Source organism: Panthera pardus, unplaced genomic scaffold, assembly GCF_024362965.1.
Source record: "Panthera pardus isolate Hobbes unplaced genomic scaffold, ASM2436296v1 HiC_scaffold_13, whole genome shotgun sequence".
Taxonomy (NCBI): domain Eukaryota; kingdom Metazoa; phylum Chordata; class Mammalia; order Carnivora; family Felidae; genus Panthera; species Panthera pardus.
In genome coordinates, this window is record NW_026526688.1 from 194,965,975 (window position 1) to 194,990,673 (window position 24,699).

Consider the following 24,699-nt stretch of genomic DNA (forward strand, 5'->3'; position numbering starts at 1 on the left):
GACCTAAGCTGCTCTTCCCTCACCCTCTAGCCTATGGCTCTACTTAATCTGCAGGGCACATATCTCTGCCTGATATTTTATTCATGTATTTGTTTGTTTGTTGACCAGACCAAGGGTTTGTCTGTCTTGCTTATCTGCTTTCTCTTGCACATCAAGAACATTTCCTGGCATGTAGCAGGAGCCCAAAACATACTTGTGGAATGAATGAATGACCTCACTCAATCTTCTCCCAAGCCCTATGGTAGCTCTCTTATTCTATTTAACAAATAAGAAAACAAGGCACAGAAAGGTGGAACAATTTGCCCACAGTCATGAAGCTTGAAAACAGTGAAGCTGAAATGCACACCCAGATGTGGCTCCAAAGCCCCCAGGCTCTACCCCTTCATCGTCATGCCTGTAAAAATAAGCTTCTTCACTTGTATATTGTGATACATATTACAGTTAGTCTAGAACTCTGCCCTTGCTTTAAAGTGGTTCCCCTGCTTTCTTTTTAGATGTTTATTCCTTTTTTGATAGAAACACAGAGCATGGGCAGGGGAGGGGCAGAGAGAAAGGGAGACACAGAATCTGAAGCAGGCTCCAGGCCCTGAGCTGTCAGCACAGAACCCAAAGTGGGGCTCGAAACCACAAACCGTGAGATCACGACCTGGGCCAAAGTTGGACACTTAACCGACTGAGCCACCCAGGTGCCCGTGGCTCCCTGCTTTCATTAGTCAAAGGGCTAATGTACTATTTTATGTAAATCAAAATTAAGGAAAATGCCCACTTCAGGAGTGAATATGCCTATAATTTTATGACTACACTGTTTCTGTTCCTGACCTTGAAAATTAGGCTGCTTAACAACTTACTCAGGCCTTCCAGCCCCTCCCCCTGCCCATCCAGTGTCTGTTGTCTCTTTTAAAACCAGGTTCAAGGCTGCTTTCCTACAGAGTGTTTCATGGATTAACTGAGCCCAGCCCAGCACTGTTCCATATATGTACACATCCATTTCTTCCATTTTGCCCTCATTTTTACATGATCCAACTGCACTGATTTTATTTCAAATATGTATTATAATTTAAATCAAGTCTTTAAATATATGCACTGTATGTGCATGACAAGCACGTTTTGTCTTTACAATGAGCACTCCGGCTCTCTGAGAATGGAACCCATGCCCACTGGGCTTCCTATCTTAGGCAAATCCACGTGGGGCCAACAACCCAGTAGAGAACAGGTGTTCAGGTGCCTATTAGCAGAAAATGTGAATATATAAATAAAAACGCACTTTCTTCTGCATTCCTTGTTGACATGTCCAGATTTGGGGAACACCACAAACGCTTTATTACAAAATTCACTGTTTAACCAGCATTGTAATTTGTTCAACATGTTTACCACATCAAAGCATTTATTTCCAATAACCTAAAGTAGTAGAAATTCAAGTTTATGTTCAAGCAAAAACAATCTTGACAGTTACTCAGGCTTTTATTATTATTTTTTTTAAACGGTTACCGGAGTCTCACCTGTTAATCACGATCTCATCCTTGTCACAGAAAGAGCGTGTAAAACACCCGGACGATCGCCAGACTTACATCCAGAGAAGCGTAATTGTTGGTTTGGTATTGTCGAAATAATTGCTGATGAATATTTTTATGCCCTTTTCTTTTAAGAAGTGCACATTTGTCTTCTCTTGTCCCAACTAACTTTGATTATCTCTTGAGGCATATGGTTGAACCCCATGGAAATCAGTCTTGAGTCAGATCTTTGTAGCAAGAGACTTCCTGCCTTTAAAGAGATGCCCCCACCCAATCCACGGCCCCCCTGAGTAACTGCGGCCCTGAAGCGAAAAGAACAATTTGTCTGGCCAGCAGATCACATTTGTACGGACGCCTCGATGCTTGCCAGCAGCAAGGAGCAGGAAGTGCCGGGCTCAGGTTGTTTACAAAGGGGTAAACACTGACCGATGCTGGTGTTCATGGGTTCCCACTCACATGCTACCATTTTGCACCAGCCCTTCCCATTCTCGGTCTCTCCCGTGATCACAGAAAGGCATGCTCCATATTAAACAACGGGACTTTTCTTAGGATGTATTTTGGAGTTTGTTTTACATCATCAAATGATGAATAAGGACAAGTATAATTGGGCTGCAGGAACGTGGTGGATGCAGGCTGGGCCTTTGTGTTCTCTGTGCTTTCCTCTGTAGGTTAGCAAGATTTTTTTTCCCCCCAGAGACCGGCTCTGACCATGTGGGAGATGATCTGGTGGTTGACTACTCCAGACATGTGTTTACCGTGTGGCCACCAGGAAGGGATACCAAAAGGGACTTCAAAAGTCCCAAAGATGGTTCTAATTAGTGCAGCTCGGATCGGGGGCTTATCTCTAGATTGTTAGCTGTTGTCGATAAACTTCTAGATTTTCCTCCTTGTCTACAAAGAACACGAGTCACCACTGTAATCAGTGCCACTTGAATTTAAAACCAATAAAATTGGCCAATAAAATTGGAGGTGACCTGAGATAGGCCAGTGGCCACCCATACTGCCCAAGGCAATGACTCAGTTCCTTCACCACAGTGTGGGCCCTGCCTTCAGGCTTGCAAGGTCAGAAGGTGAGTATCAGTACTTAAATAATGGATCTGAACCCCAGATAGTTTCACAAGTAAACCGAGCTCTTAGAGCTTTATGCATAAAAATCATTCAGAGGACTGGAATTAAAATAAAAACTTGGAAAAAAAAAAAAACCACCTTGAAATCATTCATGGGGAGAGACATAACCAAGTCAAGAGCTTCCCTTATTTGCTGAACAAATAGGAAGCTAAATATGTGTCCCAAAGGTTGCCTAAGGATCAGAGTCATAAGAGGAACAGCTAAGATCATTTAATTGATCTTTTTTTTTAATGTTTTATATATTTTTTCAGTTTTTATTTATTTTGAGATAGAGAGAGAGCATAAGCAGTGGAGGGGCAGGGAGAAAGGGAGAGAGACTCCAGGGCTCGAACCCACAAACGACGAGATCATGACCTGAGCAGAAACCAAGAGTTGGATGCTTGAACCGACTGAGCCACCCAGGCGCCCCAAGATTCTCTAATTGATCCTAATGGCTGATACCTAAAGGCTGAGGGGGTTCAGAAGAAGCGTCTCCAAAATATGCCCCTTTGGCATGAGGATTATCTTAGATTTACTTATTATTATTATTTTTTTAAAGTTTATTGTCAAGTTAGCTAACATACAGTGTATAGAGTGTGCTCTTGGTTTCTGGGGTAGAGTCCCCGTGATTCATCGCTGACATACACACCCAGTGCTCACCCCAACAAGTGCCCTCCGACATGAGGATTATCTTGAACTAAATTTAGGTAGCCAAAACCCAGCAGATTTAGGAAAAGCTCTTTATCTCCACCTCAGCTGCCTAAATTTACACTGGAAAGGGAGCCTATACCAGGAAGAGAACAATTACCAGAAGACATTTATTTTTTGATGTTTATTTATTTTTGAGAGAGAGAGAAATGGAGCACAAGCAGGGAAGGGACAGAGAGAGAGGGAAGCACAGAATCCGAAGCAGGCTCCAGGCTCTGGAGGTGTCAGCACAGAGCCCGCCCAGATGGGGCTCGAACTCACAAACTGCGAGACCATGACCTGAGCTGAAGTCGGACGCTTAACTGACCGAGCCACCCAGGCGCCCCAGAAGACCCTTTTTTGAATTCAGCTTTTTATTGAACACGTTACAAAACAGGTTTGGTCAAAAAGAGCAAAGCCCATCTCGCCATCAGACTCCTCAGATTCTTCTTTCTTTGCTTCCACTTTCTTCTCTTCAGCTGGGGTAGCAGTGGTAGAGGGGGCGGGGGCTCCTGCTGGTGCAGCACCAGCTGCTGGGGCAGGTCCCCCAGCCCCTACACTGCAGCTGAGGCTCCCCATGTTGACATCGGCCAGGGCCACTGCAAATAAGCCTAGCCAGAAAGGTTCAACGTCTATACCGGCTGCTCTACTGAGGGCATTGGTCTTCTCTGTGGGGGTCATCTCCCCACCTTGCAGATTAAGGACGGAGTGCAGGCAGGTAAGCATGGCCTCAGCTTCCTCGGAAGGACCGATCACTTTAGTGCCAGCTGAGGAAAGGGGCTAGAAGATCCCTTCTTACCTAAGAAACTTCCCTGGATAACAGGGCAAGCTTTGTTCTCCAAACATCTCTCCCCTTCCCGTGAAGAGCCTTCCTTCCCTTTGTATCCCCAGACCCCCACCAGCCTCTTTAGCTAGGATGTTACAGAAGCCTGTCACCTGGCTGTCCTTCAGGTGTCACAGGTTTGCGGCTCCCGGATGTGCAGAATTACACTAGTTTTTCTCCTGTTAATCCTGTGCAATCTCCATTTGGTTGTTTGACCAGCCAAATAACCTAGTGGGGAGGAAGGGAAAATTCTTCTGTCCCGACACAGCAAATATATACTCTCCACGGAGACAATGCTGATTCCAGACACTGTAAATCCCTCCTTTTCAGAAACTTTGTCTGTCATCTCCCCTCTGAAAATATTCCTTTTCCAGAGGTAGAATATTCTCATTACTTAAGTATACAATTTCTTGCTTATCATTACTATTTTCTCCTCCTCCTCAGAATTTCTAACTAGAATTTCTCCCTAGACTCCACTTAGACCTGGATTGGATTTAGGGTATTCAGATAATATCACATAATTTCTACAGATCTTCCTTTCATTTCTGCATTTCCTCGTTTCATTCCTGGAGGTGTGACTTTTCATGTTCAGGGCACCATGTACCTTCTAGAATATTCAAGGAACATATACACAAACTAAAGCTATTTTAAAAATAAAGAGAGTCTTCTTGACGACTAACTCACAAATGCAAAGTTCCTTTCCATCTTTATAAGCACATAAAGGAATATTTTTTATTTCAAGCCATCTGCTATGTTACCCCAATTGTCAAAACAGCCAGCAACTCAGTAACATTAACAGATACTGGCTTCTTAACTTCACAATAAATCTTACTTTTGTTAATCTGATTACTGTCATGACCAGAAGTTTAAATCTTAAAAGCAAAGAAATATGAAAAAAGTGACGTTACATGCATTAAAGGAGTTTTTTCTTATTAAAAAAAAAAAAAGTGTTCAAACCAGAAAGCAAGGAATAAAAATATGACAAAAAGGCTATCGCTTAAGGGAAAGATAAATGGCCATCAGAGTTCACAAATGTAGATGAGAAAATTCCTATTTTAGAGTTCTAGGTTGGTATACCCAGCACCTCCCTCCTTCAAGACCAACAGCAATTTCCTCACAAAGTAGCAAATCTCCATGTGTGTTAATGGCCAGTTTAATGTTAACTGATGGGCTACATCACAGAATATTTCTAACAGAAATGAAATAAATATCCCATAATAAATGAACACCTGTTACATCCATAGTGTGTGCCCAGCACCATACTAGAGACCTGGTTTTCTACCTTGATTATATTCTCAGTTATGGAGTGACTGGAGACTGAAACAAAGGCACACTCTGACTCTTTTCCTTTAGAGTGTGTTCTTTCCTCAACAAGGCATAGCTTCCCCTTTCTCTCTCTATCCAAACTTCTTCCGTTTTGTTTTGTTTTGTGTTTTTACAGAGAAAGCACACCCACTGGGGCACGAGCAGGGGAGAGGAGCAGAGGGAAAGAGAGAAGCTTAGGCAGGCTCCATTCGAGGAGCCCTGGGTAGGGCTCAATCCCATGACCCTGGGATCCTGACCTGAGCAGAAATCAAGAGTCGGACACTCAGTCGACTGAGCCACCTGGACTCTTCAAAACTCCACCCATTCTTAATAATTCACTTCATCTGGGCTGCACAGTACAAACCACGGTCATTTATAAGACTTGGCTTCCCTGCTAAGTAGGCATTATCTCCTCTGTTGGGAGAAGTACCTTGTTATCTAGTGAATGGCAGAAGTTCTGGAATACAGGCTTCCCCAATGGAAAGCTTCACCACTGCACCTTTGTGGCCTCCTTCCAGCCCAGGGGTTTGGCAGACGTTTTCTATGAAGGGCCACATGGTAACTAGTCTCAGCTTTCCCAACCGCACAGTCTCCATCTCAACTCCAACCTTGCAGTGAAAGCAGCCAGACATTGGAAACCAAGCAAACCCAGTGGGCGTGGCTAGGTTCCAGAGAATACTTAATAAGGACAGGTAAACGGGACTAGGCCTGTGGTTTGTCTATCCAGTGTTTCTCAGACGGTGATCCATCGGCATTTGTTGCAAACACGAGTCTCAGGCCCCGTCCCAGACCTACCAGATTAGACTCTGGGCCTGGATGGGGCCAGCACTGTGTGCTCACCAGGCCTCCAGGAGATTCTGGTGCATGCTCAAGTTTGAGCACCACTGCTAATCTTCCTGACTACCCACACAGGACTCTCCTATCACGTAAAGTATGAGTAACTAAGGTGATGGGTACGTCCTGCTTCACCAGAAAGTGTCCCTTCCCAGCTCTCCCCACCACACCCCACATCATGATTTCTCTCCTCTGGAGTTCCTGCCCCAGTATCCCAGGGCCCAGCCCTGGTTCTCAGTTGCCATCACTGCTATCTTGCTGTGCTAGTCCCACCCTCCACTGTCCTGCCAGCTAGGACTCAGCGACCTTCTCGAACTCTGCAGCTCCAGCATATGCTCCCACAGCCACCGTTGCCAAAGCACCTCTACTCTTGAGCACTCCCAGACCGGCAAGGAACAAGGAAGTTTCCAGCGCCTGCCAGCCAAATGCTGCCCTGGACAACCAGCCCTCTACCTGACCGTCTCCCCTCTGACACCCCATCTCCAGGTCCTGACTCTGGAGCAAGGGGCAATTCTTTGAAGTTCCTTCCAGAGAAGAAAGCACCCCCCGCTCCCCGCTTCTCACATTCACGTTTTATAACGCTCTGTGCAACGGCCACTTCTGTCTTTACTGGGTATTTTATACTACAGCCGAAATGGAGGGCTGGCTGTGACTGCGGAGCTTGCTGCGGGGAGGCAAGCCACACATCCTTTCCTCTCCCCACAACCTGACAAAAACTGTTACAAAAACTTCGTGGGTGGGGCCCCTGGGGGGCTCCCATCATGATCTCATGATCTCACAGTTCGTGAGAGTTCAAGCCCCCGAGTCGGGCTCCGTGCTGACAGCTCAGAGCCCGCAGCCTGCTTTGGATTCTGTGTCTCCCTCTCTCTCTGCCCCTCCCCTGCTTGCACTCTATCTTTCTCTGTCTCTGTCTCAAAAACAAATAAACTAAAAAAAAAATACAATAAAAAAAAAACCAACTTAATGGGCATTTGAACCCCACCTAAAAACGTGTTCTAGTGTCATTGAAAAAGTGAACTTTCAGGGTTTTAACTGGGCTTTGGGTGGGTGGAGGGTCATTTAAGAAATGATACTGGTCTTTTTGGATCATCTGTTTAAATTATAATCAGTTCTTACATAGAAAATATTTAGGATTTTCTAAAATGTTCACAAAACAAAAAATTTACTAGCCAATGAACCAATTTATTTTTAGTAGCAAAAATGCCTTATTATTTTTTTTTAGGTTTGATCACTATGACTGACTATATTCATGGAGTTTTGCTGAATTTTTATGGATGATTCGTACTTAGTTATTCCCCTAAAGCTGAATAAGTTTGGTGATACAAGCACCCATACATACCAAATGCCATGCCTTTTATCATACTAGACACACTTAATAAATAACATAAATATATTTAGCAAATTATATTGCACTGTTGATAACTAAGGGAAACATCATATTTGCATCTTATTTTCACTAATTTTGAAAATGGATAAAACAATTGTGTCTTACACTATTTTAATCTTTATTGCTTTTAGTAAATCTTTTACAATTCATTCAATGACTTTTTCTCTCCCCAGTCTTCATTACAATCCTCAAAATGCAAGACACTTTATTTAAACTGAAACAAGGAAGTCAAAGTGTTTCTCACGGAAAACTAAATCCAATTTGGCTGGTTCGATGGTGAAAACGGGTGCTATTAATTAGGGTATATGACAAACATTTTCCATGCTTGACAAAGTTTCAACTGGAATGAGCTGTATAATTAGCTGCAAAATCTTGACAAAACAAAACCGAGCTATCCGATAACAAAACAAAATTAAAAAAAAAATTTATCTGCAGCCACTTATGAAAATGAACAATGTCTAGATTTTCCCCAAATTTTGAGCGTGTCAGGTTAAACAAGATACATCTCACTGAAAAAAAAAAGTCTAATTCATAGTCATTTGATATGTTGTTAAGCCTATTTGTTATATTTCCCAGAAACTGAAAAAGTGGAACAATAAGGACTAGATACACAAATTCTTTGGCAAATCGGGTGGCTTTCAATTCTTTGCTTTCAACAAAATTGAAGGAGGCTGAATTGAGTAAGTGAACTCATAAGTCATCAACTCTAATTTTTTGAGATCAAGAATTGAGTGACATTGCTATAGTAAGACTCCATTCACAGGTATGTACTTGTTTATATGAACACGGTTTTTCAGGGCGTAGAGCTATAAAAACTAGAAATAACAACAAAAGTCATGCTCAGCCTTTCTCCTTCCAACAATGAAGCGTATTCATCCACAGACAAATGAATTTGTAAAAACAACAGTATCCGCTTAACCAAGATGTATTTTCCAATAAATTTTGCATTCATCTAAATAATTACGAAAATTTGTTAATACTAATTTCAATTTGTGTACTAATAATTTTAAAAAATAGATTAGTCTAGAATCGGGCGATTTGCTTGCTGTGTAACCCTAGGCAATTTACTTAACGTCTCAAGGGCCTCCGTTTCCTGATTTGCAGACCGATGACAGTACTAAGACCTAGTAGCTTAGTGTCGTTCCAAAGACTGAACTAATTAATGCATATAAGAAGCTTTCAGGGCCATGCGGGGCACACAGTGCTGCATGAGAGCTATAGGAGCGTTACCTGTTCCTATCAAAGTAATCCATAACAAACCGTTAAAACTAAAAGCCTGGGGGCTTGTCTTCACGGGCAGGAAGGTGCTGTTGGGATGGAGCGAGTTCCAGACCACAGACACATTCGAAGTAAGAGGGGGACGCCCACGGAAAAACCGGAGGGAGAGTGGGGAAGAAAGACAGGAGGCGGCTGGAGCTACCTGCTTGGAAGAAAACTGGGCCGGATCGTAGGCTGAGCGAAGACGGTTGGGAGAGTTTAGAGAAGCACTTCCACCTACGGTTCGCATTACAAACGACTATGGATCTCGACTGCTCCGTGCAAGAGAAGCAAGGGCGTCAGGCCTAAATGCCACCGCGCAGGGAACCCGGCCGGCGCCGCGAGGGCGCCCAGTCGGCCCCCTGGCCCGGAGAGTCGCGTGGCTCGCACGCCCGACCACCCCGGATTCCTGACCTTGGCCTTTGGCCCCGACGCCGCGGCTCGCAGCGCCTGGTCGCCGCCGCTTCCGCCGCAAGCGCGCCTCGCGAGGGCGCCCGCGGGCGGCCGGAACTGGCCCCTCGCGGCTCCCGTCGCCAAGCCTCCGTTGCTATTGTCACCTCCTTTTCCTCTCTTCCCCTGGTTCCCTTTCACTTCCGGGGTTGCTCTGGATCCGCTGGTTCCGTAACAACATCCCGTTGGCTTCCCTCAGGCGGCGGGACCGGTGCAGCCGCCGCCTCCCAGGAGCGCCCGCCCGCCCGGGCCCGCGCCTTCCCCGGCCCAGGCCTCCATGGCCACCAACCCGCAGCCGCAGCCGCCTCCTCCGGCGCCGCCGCCTCCCCCGCCGCAGCCGCAGCCGCCGCCGCCGCCGCCGGGCCCCGGGGCTGGCCCGGGTGCGGCGGGCGGCGCGGGGGCCGGCGCCGGGGACCCGCAGCTCGTGGCCATGATCGTGAACCACCTCAAGAGCCAGGGGCTCTTCGACCAGTTCCGCAGGGACTGCCTGGCCGACGTGGACACCAAGGTTCGGGGCGCACGGGGGCTGCGGGGGCAGGGCGAAGGGGAGGACCCCGAGGGCCGCCCTCTGGGGCAGTGTCCCGCACTCGTCCGTCGGCCGGCTGCGCCTCGACTTCCCCAGCTGGGGCCCCTGCTGAGCGCGCCTCTCCCTCCCCAGGTTCCCTGGGCAGCCTCTTCCTCTTTGAGCGGCTGCTAGGGGCCGGGCACTGTGCGAGGCTCGGTGCGTTCATTCATTCGCCGATCCTGTCGTTCGTTTAACGGGCTCGTGTTAATCACCTGCCCTGCTTAGACGCGGGGAGTATGGTGGTGAGCAAGACTAAGTCATGGTTCTTCGGGAGACTCGTCTGGAAACACTAATGCTAACAGGGCTTTCATCTCTGGTCTTTTTTTTTTTTTTTTTTTTCGTGGTTTGCTTTGTATCCAAGTTATTTTTGCGTGCTCTCTTGAAGATTTTTGGGCGGGAAGGGTCATGTCTGTGTCCTTTGGAGGAATTCAGTGATTATGAATCAAATTATTAGCATTGTGCATTGCTGGTCACTGTGTGCGTGGGTGCAGAGGTAAGGAGGCAGAGCCGGTCGGTGGAAAGGTGGGCTAGAGAGACTGAGACTCTTGTTTCCACCGCTGACTGCCTGATTAAGGTGGCTCAGGCCAAGTCACTTCTCTGAAGTGACAAGGGGCAGGGGGATAGGGAGAACCAAGCCATTCAGTGAGGAAAGGTTGGAGGAGAGGTGACAGCAGGTATTGATTGAAGTGGAAGAAGGACAGGAAAGAAGAGAGTTCTGGAGAGTAATGGGAAGAGGGGAAAGGTCAGCAAGGTGCTTCCTTGTATGGAAAGAGTTAGGGGCTGGGAAGGGGAAGGATTTTGTACCAAATGTCAGAGTGAAAGGGGGTGGTGGCGGGAGTGAGTACACTTTGCTGATTCTGCAAAGAATGAGCAGTGGACAACCAGGATAGAGCAATCAGTGAGGAGGATGGAACACAGAGTCTGGAATTCTGGAAATGATTGAAGCAGGAAGCTTCAGTTGGAAACAGTTAAGAAATTGGGGTATTTGGCTTATATCTGGTTGGGTCCCTCAGATTGGAGTTTGCACGGGGTAAGGGTTTTCTCAACACATTCCTCACATTTTCTGAGGAACCTCATGTCTTTGAGACAAGGAGTGTTTGCATCCTTACACGGATTTTTCCTTGGGACTCTGTCCACCAGGATTTGATGGAAACTGCACACGATTCTGCTGTCTTCCCTGGGAAAACCCTCTGGAGAATCTGGGGATCTCTGATCCACCATGTGGACCAGAAGTAGAATGTGCTTTTTCGGGGTGTTGGGGTTTTTACACCACAGAGAATTCAAGATACTTGGAGATGTTCATCTGTGTAGGAAGTATATAGTTTTCTCACTTTGTTTTAGGGAATATGCACAGCCATCTTTTTGAAAATAATGTCTGTTGCCCTTTTTTTAAAAAAAAAAAAAAATGGGAGATGAGACAGATCCAGGTACGTGTTATGTAGATGACGCTGGTTATTTGTATCGGGCAAATAGAGATTTCACTCTGCTGTTCTGAGAAACCACATCTCTAGGTTACCCTTGCGCAGGCACATTGGAAACTTGACTATGCTAAAGGGGGCGCTGCAACACCTAAGGCTCAAATTTTTCTTCATCCCCCATCCCCACTAAATGTTATTGTTATGTGTTTGTAATGCCCCTGCCAGATCCTCTCAGAGTGGAGCCTGAAAACCTTTCTTGGTGGGAAGGAAGGGAGGACGGTTGCTCGGACAATCTAATGAAGCCAGGACCTTCTCCCAAGAAAAAATGTACATGTGCATGTTAAAGTACAACTTTTGTCATTCAGAAACGGTCGACTGTAGGCAGTTACATGTGGCTCAGCCTAATACCCAGTTGCAAGGAGTTCAGGGGCTGCAGAACAAGGTCCCTTGTTTTAATGTTGGAAACTAGAGAACTGAAATAATACCCCTTCCCTGACGGAAAAGGATGCCTGTGTGCAGCGAAATTCTTTCCTCACCCCTCCTGTGCTTGCTCTCTCCCTCTGTCTTCACTCCTGATGCCTCCCCTCCTCTCTTTTTCCTCCTTGTCTTCTACCTCTGTGCCTCCTGGTTCTGGTTCTCTTTCCTCTTTCCCCCATGAGTGTCTCCCTCTTCCTGTTCCTTAGCTTTACTAACGATTATGCAGATTTTAATCTGATTTAAAGTGTTTCTTCTTGTTGTGTAGCATTTTATATCCTTTTTCATATATATGTATATACATATACATACATATGACTTAAGTTTGAAAGTCTCAAAAATCCTACAGAAGCCAAGGTTTTCTTTTGAGCCTAACATTCCTCTCCATGTGATGAGTGGGTCAGAGCAGACGTAAGATCCCCTGTTCATGCAAAGGAGCATCACTTTTAGGGAACCGTCGAATCTGCTCTGTAAGAACAACTTGTAATTGAGACCATTTGTGGTATGGTGCTTTTGATAATTGAACCCTGAAGACTGACCTGCTTTATGTCAAACTCTGACCTGCAGTACAGAATCTATAGGGTTATAGCAGTAACTGGCTTGTCAGTCGCATGCATATTTAAGAATCAAGACATTTGACACCTATCAGGAGCTCTCCAAGACCAAAGCCACCATCCAGCCCAGCGTGGTTAAAGCAAGATGAGGAGTACGAAAGTCCGCTGGCATTCCCGCGGGCCAGAAAACCCTCCAGACTGCCCTGGGGTTATTGATGGCCTCTAACCAACCAAGAGAGGGATCTGACCTTAGCAAACCAATCAGCCCTCCTACCCAAAGAATGAGAACCTTAGTCATCCCAAGATCTAACTAAGGCTGAGGCTCCTCTGCTGTAGATTCCTAGTTCTCAGATCCCTGCCGTTTCTGACCCCGTGGCTCTGAGGTCACCCTGGAGAGTGTGAAGAGGGAAGATCAAGAGAGGCCTGTCCTTCTGTCCCAGGCAGAGAACTCAGCAACCAAATAAATATGGCACCTTTCTCCCCAGGTAATAAAGGCCAAGTTTTGTATACTTTCTCGGTTACAAGTGGCTCCTGGTCACTGTGACTATTGCCTCTTTTTTTTTTTTTTTTCTTTTTAGATTTGAAAGGAATATTGAAGACAGAGTATATAAACTTACTCACCCAACACATATTCATTATGTACAAGGCACTGTTCAGATGCCAGGATACAGCAGTGAACAAAACCTCCCTGCTTTTATGGAGCTTGCATCCCAGCAGCGAAAAGCAGACAGGGGATAACGTGTAATAGGTTCTGTGGAAGAAATAAAGCAGGGTGAGGGTGGAAAGGGTTGCTGATTTGTTTTCAGTAAGTTGTCCGGGGAAGATTTCAAGGTGTTACTTGAGGCGTCACTGAAGGAACCGAAGAGACCATCCATCCAGCTGTGTGGGGCTCAGTGCTCTAAGTAGAGACCACAGCCAGTGGGAAGGCCTGAGGCAGGACCTGGTGAGGGAGAAAGTGGCAGAAGGTGAGATAGGAGTGGCCCTCCGTCCCCCCTCCCTTCATGGATCTGGCAGGCCTTGGACGCCATTGTAAGAAATTGGCTTTTACTGGAGCTGAGAAGCCATTGACACCTTCTGAGCCTAAGGACATGGTCTGACTCCCCTTTTAGATGGGTTGGGTTTAGGTGAGTAATTATTAAGGGTGTCCCCTTCACACTCAGTCATGATGTAGTTTGGACAATAAATATACGATTACCCTAATTTTGGAAGATTAACCCGAGCCACTGTGTGAAAAATAGACTTCAGGTGGGCAAGTGGTCAGAAGTAGGGAGATGGGTTGGGAATCGAGAGAGGAGATGAGAGCACCTTGGACCAGAGGGGTGGCAGTAAAGGGGGTGGAAAGTGGTCAGATTCTGAGTGTATTTTGATGCAACTGCGGACAGAATTTGCCAAAGGTTTGGAGATGGGGTGGAAGAGAAAGGGAGGAGTCAAGGATGAGTCCAAGGCTTTTGAGCAGAGCACTGGAAAAGGAAGAAAAGAGGAAAAGGAAAGCTTCTCAGAGGAGTAATGGGATCCAAAATATTGCTGAAGTCACTAGGCTTTTTACTGAAAGGAGAATGTGGCAACAAGGAGACTTACCTGTTGTAGTTCAGATTGGAGCTTGTTTGGGGCAGCGAGAGTGCTGAATGCTTTGTGATGATGTTTGAGTCCAGTGGTTCTGGGATTGGGGGATACTGGAGACAAGAATTATGTTTTAGAGTCAGTGGGGAGAAAATTCGTTTTAGTTCACGTTGATTTTGGATAAATGGAGAGGGATGTGAGATGGGATCTTGAGTGTCTCTTGTAGGACAGGAAATAGGAATCAGCAAAAGTCTGGAAATTGGGAGGGATGAGGGGGCATCACAAAGGGATGAAGTCTTATCATCTGTGCCTGAGATAGGTATCTGGCCATCTCCGCGGACAGCTACTTTTTTAATTGCTTATCTGCCAAGCAGTGTGAGAAGCTATGTGGAAACAAAGATGAAGGGAATGTGAGGACCCGGCTTCCTCTTCAGTGGAGGGATAAATACCCCCCTCCCCAAAATACAGTACAGGGCAAGCATTGTTGGAAAGGGGGTATGTACACAGGATGGGAGGAACATGGGGGAAAGCCAGGGGTGACATCACAGACGAGGGTGAGCTCTGAAGGCGAGAAGTTTGCCAAATAGAGAGTAGAGGGAATGGCAGGTACAGAAGATTGAAGGCGTGAGAATGTTTCACTGGACTACGGGCTTTGAAGGGTAAGGTTAGGAGCCACAAACAGCAGATGAAGCCGTATGGCCATTCAGGGACTCTCACTCCACTACGTGAAAAGCCACGTGACAGACCGCGAGTGGTGGGGGTGGGGGGGCAGGCTCTAGGAAGGAGGGGTGCAGTCCTGATTGGGTGGTCAAGCACTCCTAGGCATGTCCTTTTAAGAAGTGACATACGGGGATGTCACAGTCACTTAAGTCTGTGCCTGGATGGCACAGTCACTTAAGCGTCCGACTCTTGATGTTGGCTCAGGTCACGATCTCACGGTTCTCTCGCGGGTTGCACGTTGGAGTCCAGCGTCGGGCTCTGTGCTGACAGTGGAGCCTGCTTGGGATTCTCTGTCTTCCTCTCTCTGCCCCTCCCCTGTTCTCTCTCTCTCTCTCTTTCTCAAAAATAAATAAACTTAAAAAAAAAAAAAGTGACATACCATGTGTTCTCTCTCCTGCTTCCCTTAACTTAGGGGTTCTCAGCCTCAGCACCGTTGACATTCTGGGCTGGAACGTTCTTTGTTGTTCGGGTTTACCTGTGCACTCTAGGGCACTCAGCGGCATCCCTGCCCTCAACGCACAAGATGCCAGTGGCAGCTCCCTGAGTCGTGGCCACCGAAACTGTCTCCAGACATTGTCTAAAGTGCCCTGGGGTGGGGGTGGTGGAGGCAGAATCGCTCCTGGTTGAGGACCACTGCTTACGTTAGATCGAATGCCTGGTTGCAGTGTTGGTTCAGCCCGTTTCCACTCCCCCGGTACACATCTTCATCACCGTAGTTACTGCCTCCTTTCCGAAGTACATCGTGTGTCTCTTTACTCTCTCCCTGTCGGAAGATTACTGGGCAGAAAGCTCAGCCATAGCGTATCCCTCTGCTCACGTGCAGTGGGTTCCTGTCCTCAACCCCATAATCCCAGACGTCTACACGTCTGGGATGCCCTCCAGCCCGTGGCCGCAGGCTGTCTGCAACCTCGTATCTCTGCTTTTTTATATTCTCTTCCCCCACCAACTTGGAGGCTCCCAGATGCTCCTGACCCCACATTTTCTCATCCACTTGTACTGCTTCTGTTGTTGGCTGTATGTGCAAGGCCTGCCTCTCCGATGACCAGCTGCTTTGTGAAACTCGGAGGGTCCAACTCAAATGCCATGTCCTCAGCAAAGACTTACTCCTCTGCTCCCCTCCCTTTCTTGGCTCCAGATCATCTGAAGCTAATCTAACCCAGATAGTTACTTGTATCTGATTTTCGAGTCCTTTGTCTATAGATGAGAGGTATGTCTTTCTTCTTTGTGTCCTCCTATCTCCAGACATCTCGGCTTTGACAAAATAAGCAGTATTTGCATGTCTCAGCTATCCTGAAGCAGGATGGCCCTAAGCTGAGAAACCTCGTGGCCACATTGATGCTGTAATCTAAAAAACGTTAACACTGTTAAGCATCCTCAAATTCCCGAGACTTAGAAATATTGATATTATGTAACACTTGTGATTTATAACATTTGTCTTTCCCCCCCACTTCCCAGCCTGCCTATCAGAACCTGAGACAACGGGTTGACAGCTTTGTTGCGAACCACTTGGCAACTCATACATGGAGTCCTCACCTCAATAAGAACCAGCTGAGAAACAACATTAGACAGCAGGTGCTCAAGTAAGTCTTCCAGACCCAGAGTCCCTAGGCAGGCTTGAAGGCATCAGTCTGCTCTGTGGAAGGCAGAGACCATTTTGTGGAAGCTAGATGTCGTTTTATCACGTCTGGTTGGCTGTTTCGAGGATGGCGCAGTGCAGTTTTAGAGGGGGCTCAAATCGCTTCACGTTTCCCCATGAATTTTAGCAGTCTGACTTCTGCAGACCTTTGGAAATACCTGAAGGACCAGGATGCCAATGTGACTCCAGAAACAAAATACTAGGGTATAATGTTAATTGCTGGTAAGTGCCAGAATATCCCATAAAGATCAGGCTTTATTATTCTGCTTTGATAAGTAAAAAAGGCATTCTAGATCACGGCAGTTAAAATAATTTCCCCTAATTTGAGGCCATGTCTCCTATCTTCTAATACGACTCCCCTCTTTTTTTTTTCTTTTGCACTTTACTGTGACTTTTAAGTCTGCTTCTTAGTGATAATATAGCCAAAAAAAAAAAAAAAAAAAAAAAAAGGCAGGAAAGTGTGTTTGGACCTGTCAGAGCCATTTTGGGTAAGATAAAGAGAATGAGAAGAGCTGGAGTGTTTAGAGGGACCTTTAAAAAAAAATCATATTTGTTCCCAGAAAAGCAGATTTACAATACCATCTTGTTCTTGAATATAAATATTTGCCAAGACAGGAAGACCCGGACCTCGTATCCCTGCGTCACCCTCCCCGCGGAAGGGGTGACTGAGTTATTTAAAGAGTGCCCAGTCTTCCTTTCTTGACAAATATTTACGTTCAGGCTCATCTTTTAGAATGAAATGTGACTTTTAAACAGTTAAACAAATTCATCTTCTACCTCCCACCTCTTCAAACCCTCTAGTCCGGTAGGAACCCTGCAAGCCTACCTGGTGTGCAGGCCCCGGGGAAGCCCCACAAACAAAGCTTCACACTCTGACTCAAAGACCCATTTAGCCACACGTAATACTAGACACCTGGAACCTGGGGGCCCTGACTGTCTCCGACTGAATAAGAGAAGAGGGAAATTTAACAATAGCTTTGTTGTCTGCATTTTAAAGGATGTTTGCGAAACCTATAAAACAGTCCCCGAGAGGGCAAAAGACGCCAGGGAAGGCTGCAGAGTTAATACCTGATGGGAAAAGCCAAAGACTTTCCTGAAAACCCGAGGGTCTGTGGCTGCCGACATTTCCAGGCTTTTCCGACCAGGAGCCGGAATAGCAGGGGGTGGGGGTGGGGCAAACCTCGGGGCAAGGTCGGGGCCTGCCCTCGCTTCTACTGAGCACTCCCCGATTACAGAGGGTGGAGCTGCCCCCCCTTTTTAAACCAGCCATCACATCCCTTTGAAAGCATAGAGTTTTTACTGGGGGGGTGTGGGGGAGGTGCATTCTTTTTTTTCATACGTTGAGTGACCGAAGTCTTAGGCAGATTTCCTGGCATTGTATTTACCCCTCAGCAGGCAAAACCTATCAAGGAGGGAAGCAGTCCTTCATTCTTTTCTCACCCCTGTAAAATCGAAAGCACTTAACAAGTCTTAATAGCCCCCTTATAAGACATTTTCACAGAATCCTGCTTAGTGAGGGGTTGCTGTACATTTCAGTAAAGGGTTCTTGTGACCACCAGCCTGGGTCTTGGGAACTATCTTCTAGAGACACTTAAATTTCTTTTTTTAATGTTTATTCAGTTTTTGGGAGAGAGAGAGACAGAGAGCGCACGCAAGCAGGGGAGGAGCAGAGAGAGGGAGACACAGAATCTGAAGCAGGCTCCGGGCTCTGAGCCGTTAGCACAGATCCCGAAGAGGGGCTCGAACTCACAAGCCCTGAATTGTGACCTGAGCCGAAGTCTGGCGCTTAACCGACTGAGCCACCCACGCACCCGTCTTCTAGAGACATTTCATAACAGGACAAACAGCTTCCCTTGGATAATTTAGGAATTGCTCTTCTTAGACTAACATCTGTAAATTCTCTGCTAGCTATGTTATTTATTATTTTTTTTAAAATGTTTATTTGAGAGAGTAAGAGAGCATGAGCTGGGGAAGGGCAGAGAGAGAGGGAGAGAGGGAATCCCAAGCAGGCTCCACGCTGTCAGCACAGAGCCCGATGCAGGGCTCGAACTCACAAACTATGAGATCATGACCTGAGCCGAAATCAAGAGTCAGATGCTCAACCAACAGAACTACCCAGATGCCCCATTAATTAAAATATTCTCTTACTGAGTAAAGTTACATATCACTTGAGTATATCATTTTCAAGCTTCCTTAAGGAAAGATACCACAGTATTTAGTTGTCCAGCTATTGTTGTAGAGAGGGACCAGCCCCTATACATAAAATTTCAAACAGTTTTTCCTACAAAGACTTTGAGAAATATTCAATTGACCATTAGCCTGAACCATCTACAATTCCCATTTTTGTAGGACAAAAATACGGCAATTTCAAATGGTTCAACTTAATAATTGATCTTCGGACTCAGTGGTATTTTTTTTTAATGTTTATTTATTTTGAGAGATTGTGAGTGGGAGAGGGGCAGAGAGAGAGAGAGAGAGAGAATATCCCAGGCAGGCTTCATGCTCAGTGCAGAGCCCGACGTGGGGCTCGATCTCACAACCGTGACATCATGACCTGAGCCCAAATCAAGAGTCAGAAGCTTAACCCACTGAGCCACCCAGGCACCTCTCAGTAGTGTTCTTTTTATGCATTCATTTGAACAACAGAATCTAAAATGCCAGATAGCTCTAAATAATGATCTTAACTGAACAGAATTTGAAAGGAAAAGGAAGTAGCTTTAATCAGGAAAATACTACCTACTGGCATTTCGGCTTTGCCCTTGAGTCCAAGGCTGTAGCATCTCCCTCTGGTGAGGCTGCTGTGACCACACCATACTAGAGTGGGCCCACTAAGAGCAGTGTGTTCATTAGGATGGCCCCCACTTTGATTTAAGATCAGAGCTGACCTCGCGGGAGACTAGACTGAAATAGACGAGGGCCTGGAATAGAGGCAGAGAAACATCGGCTGCAGCAGTGATGTTAGGGTGAGTGGGTTTTATTTTTTATGCTGTGCCTTTGTGGTGTGCCTGAAAACATTTTTAAGATTGCTTGTCCTTGTTTCTTTTACACCTGCTACATGTTAAAGGCACCTCTAAGATGTAACGATGTGTGCAGGATTTGCATTTTTTTTTTTATCTTAGAACTTTAAAAAGCAGGTTACCTACTTTGTCCGGTGTTGACTCATTTTTCTCTGTGGCCCACATAAGTAGAATTATAGTATCACAAGGCTGCAAGGTACCTCAGGAAATGGAAATCAAATCCATCCTCCACTCAGAAAGAGCTGCACTCAAAAATAGCATTGTCAAGTGTAAGGAGAGATGGCTCCCCCGTTCTGCGGAGAGAGCCGAGGCCTAGAATCTGGAAGAGACAGCCCCCGGCTCATCCAATACTGTCCAGAAACATTGGCTCCTCAGGTGGTTGGTTTTGTTTTGTTTTGTTTTAGCAAGAAACGAGGTGTAAGTGCGTTTCTTAAAACAAATCCACATCCTCTTATTTTACTCACGCTTTTGTGATTTTCTGCACATTTCAGTCTGTGTCGCCCCCTTTGCTCCTCCCGTCTCTTGCGTGTATTTCTCTCAGCTCTTTCCTCCTCTTTGCTTCTATGGAAATCAAGGCTCAGTGGAAGTATCTTCTCTTTGTGAAGCATTCCCAGATCACCTTAAACATATTTAATACTTCTCCATTCCCCTCTTTCCTAGAGTAGACGGTGTCTTATAGTGCCTGCCCTCTGGTATTTTAATCATGTCTGTCTCTCCCGCCAGACCAGAAACCAGGTCTGATTTGTAACAGACCGATCCCCAGCATGGTGCCTGTTATGGAGAAGACACTCGTAACCTGATTGTTGAATGAATAAATCATCAGTTTTTACAGCAGGAAGATAATGTAATAAAAAGAAAACGAGAAGTCTTAAGTTTTTCTTTATTTTTCTGAAGTTTGCTTTCTTTTCTTTGTTTTATAAGCTTGTTGAAATTACACTCTGTATATGTTCTTCAGTTTTCCTGGAGATTCTCATATTTCTAAAAGGCTTACATTTTTCTGCTAAAAAAAAAAAAATTGTGGACTCCATAGATTTATACCCAGAACTCAGCTTTAGTGATCATTTATTCCCATATGCCCTGGCCAGGGTTGGGGTAAGGTAAGCATCACCTGGAAGTGTGGGCTCTAGATAATGTATTGTGTCTAGTTCTTTTTTTTTTTTTTTTTAACGTTTATTTTTTTATTATTGAGAGACAGAGAGAGACAGAGCATGAGCACGGGAGGGGCAGAGAGAGGAGGAGACACAGAATCTGAAGGAGGCTCCCGGCTCTGAGCTGTCAGCACAGAGCCTGACGTGGGGCAGGAACTCACAAACCCAGTGAGATCATGACCTGCGCTGAAGTCAGACGTTTAACCGACTGAGCCACCCAGGCGCCCCGTATTGTGTCTAGTTCTAAAGGCGTTTTGTTTCTTGTTTTGCCTGCTTTAGCCTTTCCACTAGCAACACCGCTGGTAGAAAGTATACAGTCTTTCTTGCAGTGTGATCGACCTAAATGCTGCCTGGTGTGAAACTGACTTCCCATTGCCTATTCTTTCCATATATTGAGATGAGTGGATTGGGTAATTTCAGGTTGAACATATATGTGACAGGTACAATTTTGTTTAAAAGCAATTAATGTAAATCATATGAAATTGTGTTTTACCTTTCTGTAAAACTTATTTTGTGTTTCAGATCAGGAATGTTGGAGTCTGGTATTGACCGAATTATTTCTCAGGTTGTGGATCCAAAGATCAACCACACGTTCAGACCTCAGGTGGAGAAAGCTGTGCATGAGTTTTTGGCCACCCTAAACCACAAAGAGGAAGCAAGTGGCAGCACAGCCCCCGATGATGAGAAACCAGACTCTTCTGCCATTACACAAGGTGCTTTGCTTTTACTCTTGGTCAGTTCCTTTGCTTTGCTTCTTGAACTGAGTATCAAACTAGGGATATAATTATCAATTTTGTTCCTTGGCTACTCTAGTGAAATTATATTTATTTCAAATATCACATTCCTCAACTGATAGAACATTTCTTTTTGAGATTAATGCAAAATGGTAGACATTTTCCTGACGTGTTGGCTGTGTGTACGTGTGTGCGTTTCAACTGAGGGAATAATTAATATAACCGAAGAGAATTAGACTATTCTCAGATTTGCATGGTGCCTTTCCTATGACACAGTGTTAGAACAGTAGAGGATTTAGAATGTGCTCGGTGTTAGCACTGGTATCCGAAAGTCTAAAAGAGTATGAATGGTCTGCACAGCATACGTGTCTTATAAAGATGAGAGCGTCTTGTAGCATCGATTCATCAGAGGGGCTTACCTTCTGCATAAGTTTTTTCTAACGCTCATCTTTCCCTCAAAGGTGTCCCAGTGCCTGGACCCAGCGCTAATGTAGCCAATGACGCCATGTCAATCTTGGAAACCATAACTTCTCTTAACCAAGAAGCTAGTGCAGCCAGAGCTTCAACAGAAACATCAAACACCAAGACCAGTGAGAGAGTGTCCAAAAAACTCCCATCTCAGCCCAGCACTGACACTAGTACCGAGAAAGAGAGAACTTCAGAGGACATGGCTGACAAAGAAAAGTCTACACCCGACTCTGCAGGGGAAGGACAGGAAACAGCCCCCAAGTCTGAAGAATTAAATGATCTCCCTTGTCCAGTTGAGGAAATTAAAAATCACACAAAAGAGAGTAGTAGTTCAATTCTGCTAAATAAGGATGTTCAACAGGAAAGCATTGACCAAAAAAATAAATCAACGGACAAAGGTGAAAAGAAACCAGAGAGCAATGACAAAGGAGAAAGAAAGAAAGAAAAGAAGGAAAAGACCGAAAAGAAGTTTGACCACCCAAAAAGGAGTGAGGACCTACAAAAAGCGAAAGAAGAAAAGCAAGCAAAGGAAAAAGATGTAGAGTGTTCAAAACTCCCGTCAGAAAAGAATAGTAATAAAGCTAAAACCATTGAAGGGACAAAAGAAGGTATATAAAAACTTGCAAAAATCTACAACAGTTTACAGATCAAAGAGTGTCAGTTGGGGGGCGGGGGGGGTCACATTTTTTTGACCTGTATTTAATGCAGAGTATTTTAAACGTAATTTAGGAATTGGGTGCTGAGTTTGTTCTTATGACTTATCTTTGTGTTTTATTTCCTTCTCGAAGATTGCTCTTTAATAGATTCTGATGTGGATGGACTTACAGACATCACAGTTAGCTCTGTCCATACCAGTGACCTTTCATCTTTTGAAGAAGACACCGAGGAGGAAGTTGTAATGTCTGATAGCATGGAAGAAGGAGAGATTACGTCAGACGGTAAAGCATTTTACTTAATAACGCCTCTGGGAAGCTTCCTGTCGAGCGTTGTTTGTATATTCACATGGCTATATCGTGAAAGACAGTGTGGTATACTGGCAAGAGCATGGGACTTTGTAGTTGGAAGATGTGTTTCTGAGTCCCAGCTCCGAGGTTGTCTGTCTGAGCAAGCTTGGTAAGTTACTCCACAAGCCTTGGTTCTCCATCCTTGAACTCCATCCCGCAGGTTTATTAGAAGATGTAGAGGAGACAGTGTATATGACGGTGCTGTGGGTGTGGGTGTCTGTGGGTTTGTGTGGGCATTGTTGGGGGAGCGCAGTCCCCAAGGCTGCTCTCACTTCTGACACCATTTGCAAAGTTGAGGTCTCCAAGCCTACCCTTAGGTTTGACGATTCTCTAGGAGGACTCCTAGAACTCACTGAAAGCTTTACAGTTCATGGTGGTGGTTTATTACAGTGAAGGGACACACATTCAGATCAGCCAAGGGAAGAGGCACACAGGCCAGAGTCCACGGAGCTTCCGGAAGCCCTTTCCCTGCGGGGTCACAGAGAGCATTACCTTCCTGGCATTGATGTCAGAAATATGTATATGGCTAATCGCCAACCAGGGAAGCTCACAGAAACCTTGATGTCCAAAATTTCTACTGGGGCTCCATCATGTAGACATAGCGTCAGATCTTTTTTTTTTTTTTTTTTTTTTTTTCCAACGTTTTTTATTTATTTTTGGGACAGAGAGAGACAGAGCATGAACGGGGGAGGGGCAGAGAGAGAGGGAGACACAGAATCGGAAACAGGCTCCAGGCTCCGAGCCACCAGCCCAGAGCCTGACGCGGGGCTCGAACTCACGGACCGCGAGATCGTGACCTGGCTGAAGTCGGACGCTTAACCGACTGCGCCACCCAGGCGCCCCTACGTCAGATCTTAATCTCCAGCCCCTCCAGAGGTCAAGCTGATATGCCATGGCCCAAAGCTACTGACCCAGATCATACCGTGAGTTGATTTAGCTTGACCCAAGACCCCCAGGCAGACAAACACTCGTGTCAGACATGACATTCCACAGACTTAGAGATTACCTCCCAGAAGCTACAGGCAAGACCATACTTCTCTGTAGAGTTTGTTTTTCACCCAGCCCTTACTAAGCACTTACTGTGTTCCAGGCACTGTGTACTCTTCTGTGTCCTAGCTCCTGTAATCCTTAGCAATCCTGAGAAGTAGGTCCAGGTGAGGAAAGAGAGTCACCAAGAGAAGGTGTCCTGTCTAGGGTCACGCAGCTATTGAGCTCCGGTGTCAGTTTCAACCCTGGTCTGGGCTTCTGACCAACACTTTGTGCTACTCTGTATCACGTGATTAAGTTCTGCTTACGACCTTTGTTAAAAATCAAATATTATTTGCAACTACTTGTAAGCAGCATTTTGTAAATTTGCCGTGGGCTTTTGGATAGGACACCTAGAGAGAAAATCCTAGAGGAGAAAAAGTAGAAGCTTTTAATTCCACCTTTTAATTTCAGTCCATCCCAGTTTGCATCCTTAGTATCCCCCTAAAAACGAAATGACCAGCCCAGAAAACAACGTCAGGTATGCTTTTCATACCTCGTTGTGAGGTCAGTTCCGTAGGCCCTGTGTGTATGATGGATATCACTCATCCTGTGTACCCCACTTTCTGAAGCCTGACTAAAATTCTCATCCTAGGTGCTTTTGTGGGGCTTTCCACGTTTTTTCCTGGACAGGACTAGGTTTTATATGTCTGAGATCCAAGAAGGAAGAAGGTGACTGGTTGGAGAGTACTAAGTGGTAGAAATGAAGACCTTGTTTACAGGTTTCTACTTCACTTGCTGTGTTGTGGGAAACATACCCACCTTCCTAGGGTAGGGGGCTTTTAGTACATCCTTGGTGTGGGCCAGTTATTGACTCTTGCCTCTTGCGTAGTGAGAGACTCTCGGGTGGTCATTAAAATCTCAAAATTAAAAAAAAAAAATCTCAAGCCTACTTTAAAGTGTGGGTTCAAGTGAACTTGTTCCGTTTCACAGTGGCAAAGCCACGTCCGTACCAAGTCTACTGACGTACTAATGAGAATTAAGTATTTGTCAGGGAACCCTGAATGGTGACAG

General features: G+C 45.6%; 2 protein-coding genes and 1 long non-coding RNA gene across 4 annotated transcripts in view; 1 reads left to right on the top strand and 2 right to left on the bottom strand.

The window, feature by feature from the left end:
- Positions 1-3,671: 3,671 nt before the first annotated feature.
- Positions 3,672-4,031, bottom strand: LOC109269556 (60S acidic ribosomal protein P1-like). Its single transcript, XM_053900722.1, has one exon. The coding sequence runs from the start codon at positions 4,029-4,031 to the stop codon at positions 3,672-3,674; it is 360 nt and encodes a 119-aa protein (XP_053756697.1).
- Positions 4,032-9,497: 5,466 nt separating this feature from the next.
- BOD1L1 (biorientation of chromosomes in cell division 1 like 1) overlaps positions 9,498-24,699 on the top strand; it is a 53,586-nt gene continuing 38,384 nt past the window's right edge. For both annotated transcript variants that reach the window (XM_019453688.2, XM_019453689.2), the window contains exons 1-5: positions 9,498-9,869; positions 16,108-16,232; positions 20,976-21,166; positions 21,649-22,263; positions 22,444-22,593. In XM_019453688.2, coding sequence (XP_019309233.2) covers positions 9,639-9,869; positions 16,108-16,232; positions 20,976-21,166; positions 21,649-22,263; positions 22,444-22,593 — 1,312 coding nt within the window. In that variant the 5' untranslated portion in view covers positions 9,498-9,638. The remainder of the gene's footprint in view (positions 9,870-16,107; positions 16,233-20,975; positions 21,167-21,648; positions 22,264-22,443; positions 22,594-24,699) is intronic.
- On the bottom strand, positions 12,981-15,097 carry LOC109269653 (uncharacterized). Its single transcript, XR_002081193.2, has 3 exons — positions 15,032-15,097; positions 13,951-14,045; positions 12,981-13,312 (listed from the first exon to the last, which is right to left on the bottom strand). It is a non-coding gene; the product is annotated as an uncharacterized LOC109269653 (long non-coding RNA).